This window comes from Fulmarus glacialis, unplaced genomic scaffold, assembly GCF_000690835.1.
Source record: "Fulmarus glacialis isolate BGI_N327 unplaced genomic scaffold, ASM69083v1 scaffold1148, whole genome shotgun sequence".
Lineage (NCBI taxonomy): Eukaryota > Metazoa > Chordata > Aves > Procellariiformes > Procellariidae > Fulmarus > Fulmarus glacialis.
The window spans coordinates 186-5,104 of NW_009227351.1; the positions used below are offsets into that span (position 1 = coordinate 186).

The 4,919-nt window shown below is 39.3% G+C and overlaps 1 protein-coding gene across 1 annotated transcript in view; it reads left to right on the forward strand.

The window, feature by feature from the left end:
- Positions 1–1,036: 1,036 nt before the first annotated feature.
- The window catches only part of NCKAP1 (NCK-associated protein 1), a 60,539-nt gene continuing 56,656 nt past the window's right edge, over positions 1,037–4,919 (forward strand). The window contains exons 1-2 of the mRNA XM_009583101.1: positions 1,037–1,285; positions 2,141–2,326. Of these exons, the coding sequence (XP_009581396.1) occupies positions 1,037–1,285; positions 2,141–2,326 (435 nt within the window). The remainder of the gene's footprint in view (positions 1,286–2,140; positions 2,327–4,919) is intronic.

The following is a 4,919-nucleotide window of genomic DNA, read 5'->3' on the forward strand; positions in this document are numbered from 1 at the left end:
CTATCGTGCGGTACATCATCTGAACGTGTACGGCTGCTCAATCCACTTCCAGTAATGAACATTAGTTAGGCGGGTTACGCCTCCGCGCGCGGTTAATTTCCCTTCTGGAGGAAATCGTGGTGCTTTCCTCTGTGGAAGGACGTCGTTCGTGGCCATCCCCGGCTCCGGGCGCCTCTTGTATCCGTACCAGCTTAATTTTCCTATCGTGCGGTACATCATCTGAACGTGTACGGCTGCTCAATCCACTTCCAGTAATGAACATTAGTTAGGATTTTATTGCTTTGCCTTGAACACAGTTATTTCTGAGAGGTTTTTCTTATTTCAAAGAAAACGTTGGCTATTACATTCAAGCAATGAGCATACTTTTGCAGGTTTAGCATGTTAAAATTTCTGTGCCATTCGCGTGCTGAGTTCAGCTGACCTGCGCTGCAGCAATAGCAGAGGGAGTCTGAGAGTTTTAGGTGCTTACTTGATCACTCGGACTTCTGAACCCCGGGTTCTGTCAGGACTCATCTTGCCTAACAGATCTGAGCTAAAGGATGTGTTTTGTCAAATTGATTTGCTCATATGGGAGATTCGTACTCCAGAAGTAGGAAGGGCTACTTGGTTGTACCAAGTACAATGTTGATTTTAATTAAGATGGTGTTTCCAGGGAAAAAAACCAAATGATTGGAGTATTCAGAAGTCAGTGTTGATCCAAAGCAATGTCAGCAAATATGCATTCGAGTGTTTCTCCGAATCTTCACGGATGTAAATAAAGCATTCTAACTAAATTATTGGAAGTTCCTGTCTTTCTAAAATAGAAGTGAGGTTCCTTTTAGTTTGCAGTTTTGTATGTTGGAAAATTGCTTCAACTTAGTAATTGTAACAATATAATCACGCTTTTAACACAAAACAGAAATTCCCTATTTATGGGGGAAAGCATCAAAAAGGGGAAGGTGCTTGTTATGCTTTGAGGGAAGTATACCAGGGGAAAAATGGGCTAGGGGAATTTCGCCTGAGCATAGCCGTGTGCTTTGGGGGCAGAAGGCAGGAAATGAGACAGGAAAAGTTAAACCTCGTCTTGACATACAGCTATGCCTTACCCATTGTGTGTGTGGACTCTGTTTTCATTATCAGTGTTCCGATTTGGGGACACTTACTCATGTTAAGCGGTCCCGTGCCTACAGACACGGTTCTGCTGGCGTGTTTAGATGGCAGAGTCCTGAGCATGTTTGCCCATATGGTGGTGATAGCTTCTGCCGTTACTTGCATTAGCGAAGTGATGCAAGTGGCTAGGTTCTCGGTAGGGGAGTATCAGCACTAGAGGCGACGCCAGTTTTTCCTGCAAATGCCATGAACTGAGTCCAAAATTGCGTAGGTCTTATATACAGAGAGAGAGGAGGCATGTCCAAGCGGCTTGATTATTGTGTGACTTATAGTTTTGCAAATCTGGAGATGTCCCAGACACAACTCTGTGTATTCGTATAGTGATTTGTGATTCAAATAGTTGTTTTCTTAAGCCGCAGCAAGTACTGCTTGACAGTGGTAATTAGCTAGCTCTGGTGAGCCCCAAAGTCTTGGGAGTGACTACTGTGTGTTATTGCGAATCTCTCTTCAGACCAGCTGCAGCATAGCTGGCTGCTTGCAGCACTTTATTTTTCCTTATTTCTTTTCTTTTTTTTTTTTAACTTTTCCCCTCTCTGAAAACAGTTGATTCCAAATCTGCTGTTCCAAGATTCTCATAGCTTCCTCTATTGAAGATGATATCGAAACTCAGATTAGTAGAGATAACCACACAATATGTGGTATTGCGGTTAAAGGAAATGGTTAAGACTATTTTTTAATAAGAGGAAGTGAGAGGTGAAGTATTTGTAGCTGCCTTACAGATTGCTGTAGATGCTGTCTAGGGAGTAGAGATTTTAAAGGATTAAGAATTTTCTCGACTCTTAGAAATAAAGCAGGAAAATTTTACTTCCCAAGGAATTACGGAAGTTGTTAAAGGCAGTTAGAAACTTGATATTTATATTTCATCTTCCTATATAAATTTCAGTTTTTATGTCATTGTGCTTATAGCTGTTAATTGTTCATCGTTTCCTGTTTAATGACCTTCTGTGCTGTTGTTGTCTTCTGAAATAGTTTAAAGTTTCTTGTTTTTAAGATAGAGTATCTGAATGTATGGGGTTTTGCTTCTGAGAGTGACATGGAAAATATGAAACGTGGAGTTACCAAAGTCATAGTGGATGATGAGGCAAAACTCGCATTTGATCAGTACGGAGGTGGATTTTTTGTTGCTGTTGTTATTTTGAAGGATGATCCTTTTGCTTGCTGCTTTCAGCCGTCTTTTGTACTGGGACCAATATTAGTCCTGAACTTGGAAATCTTACCGTTGCATTTTCTTTCCTGGTTTGTTCCTTCTACTTTTTAAGAATTTATCCTCAATTATCCAGGCTAGCAGTTGTGTTATTCCTTTTCCATGTAACTCTTTTGTTATTACTTGCCTAAAACTAAACCTCTATAAATCAAAGACAGCAGGGTTTTTTTCATGCCATCCTGGCTCAGGTGAAGCTTGAATTTTGTGGTTACCTTTCAGAGCAGACCGAGACCGTGTTGGTAAGCTTTGTGTAATGCTGCCAGTACTTCAAATAACTGTATCGTTCAAGAGTGGTGGCAGAGAAATAATTTTGTTTTCTGTGGGTCTGTCTTTTGTTTGTTTGTAAAGCCCTTGGATACCAGGAAGTATTTGCAGTAAGAGTTTTCATCTTAAAATACCTGAAGTGTAGATTTAGCCAGAGCAAACCAAGAGAGAGTGATTTTGATGAATGTCGAAGCAGTGCTACTGTAAACAGAACTGCTAGGGATAAAAGTTAAGGTTTTGAATTATTTAGAGTATATGTTATTCAAACATGAGGAGTCTGTTACTTAGCATTAATTGCTTTGCTAGCAATGTTCTGTTGTTCTTCACGGTACAGGTTTTACGTTTGTGTGCATAATTTTTTCTTAAAATATCATTAACAAAACAAATTCTTTTGAGTTTCACAACTCTGATGATTACATAGTATCTGAAAAATAAGAATTTTAAACCAATTCTTAGATACGAACTGCATAACCGAACCAAAGTCACAGATAAGGAACAGAGTAAACAAATTCAGCTAAAGCCCCTGCAAATATCTTTACCGTTCCAAACTAAAAATGTGGTCCCAATCTTTTTGTGAGCACCACATGGCTTAGGATGAAGGCAGATTTAAAAATCACTTAGCAGGTGATTCATTGCCAGTTAGTTCTTTAAAGATGCAATAGTGGGAATATTGGATTTTTACCTGTATTGAGCATGTTACTTGCTAGCCATTTTAAAGACTGAGTACTTTTTATTTTCCCTATTTTCTCTTCTGCAGCAGTTAAAGTACATACTCTTTTCAAAAGAGTACGAGAAAGCGTATGCTGTGAGGGGAAGAGGAGGTCTGCATTAAGTCTCCCGTGGTAAAACGATGACAAGTTGACCAGATCAGCCAAGGCTGAATAGAGGTCAGATCTTACTTCACCAGCCTTTTATGCTGCTCATGAGATTGCGGTGAGGAAAAAGATCCCAAAAGCTCTGAAACTGGACTGGAAAAGACTTGACAAAATCTAAACATTGCAGGGGACAGTTGTAAAAGCCAGTTGATGAAGTGTACTGTTTTTGCTCAGGCAGTACAGCGGTTCTTGAGGAAAAAGTAGGAGAGATTTTAGGTGACTGGCAGAATATGGAGAAGTTTCCAATCTGAAGTTTGGAAGGGTGTAGGATTAGCTCACCCTTTTGACACTGAGCTCTGTGCCGGAGTGCAGAGCTTTGAGCTGAGAGGAAAAACTCACAAATAATCTCGTTTTGAATTGTAAGTTTGGTATTGGAAAGAACAGATAATGTCTTCAGGTCATCAGGAAGTGTCTTGGGGTGGAGCAGTATTGCTTCCAGTGCTGTCAGCAGTTCTTTAAAGGTTAAGATGACAGTATATGTTGGTCTGTTTGTGTTTGTGGTCTTGGAGGAACGTTCAGAATACTGTCCTGCTGATAAGAAGACGAGGATACCCCAAACAAACTTACAGTCAGTGCTGGCAATAAAAATAAATTAATAAAATTTCTTTGCTCAGGAGGCAAACACAACCTGATGATACCATGTCACGTTATTTTTTTTTAACTCAGAAAAGCAACTAATTTTGTAAAGAAACAATGAGACTTTCTAATACAATATAAAAATATCCCATGATATCTTCTAAAATATACAGAGAGACAGGCAGGTGGATTTATCCTTTTGCATCAAGTGTAGATGCCCAGAATTATCTTGCATTGTTTCTCTGTTTACAAATACGAATTGCCTAGCCCAAATTCCTGTTTGTTTGCCCTGCCGTATGTTGACACAAAAACAAATCCAGTTTTAGTTGCAAGAGATTTTTAAGATTGTGTGCAGACGAGAGGCAGCTAAAAAGTCTTAATAGCTCACATTTTAGATTCAGAATAGTTAGGGAATTCCCATGGCCTTGCTTTCTTTTGTTAAGATGTTACTTTATAAATTACATTTAGGGAAAGTTTTGTGGCAGTGAAGCTTCTCTGCTTTTTTTTTTTTTTTTTTTTTTTTGCGTTTCACCTGCCCCGTATTTGATTAATAGAACCAAGTGCTTACTTAAACGGGTGCTACAAACACAAGAGGACAATGTGAATTTATCACTGTACAGATAGTGTCAAACCAAGCATATTTCTTTCATTGACGAGGTGACAGGTCACTGTAGTATGAACAACTTAGTAGAAATTTTACACCTTGACCTTAGCGAGGCTGCTGACATTATCTCATCTGATTGTTCTCACGAACGATCTACGGAAGTACAGTCTGGGTGAAATTGTAATGATGAAAGCAGATGGATAACCACATTAGGGAACAGTTACGAAGACCTCATTGTCAAATCGCG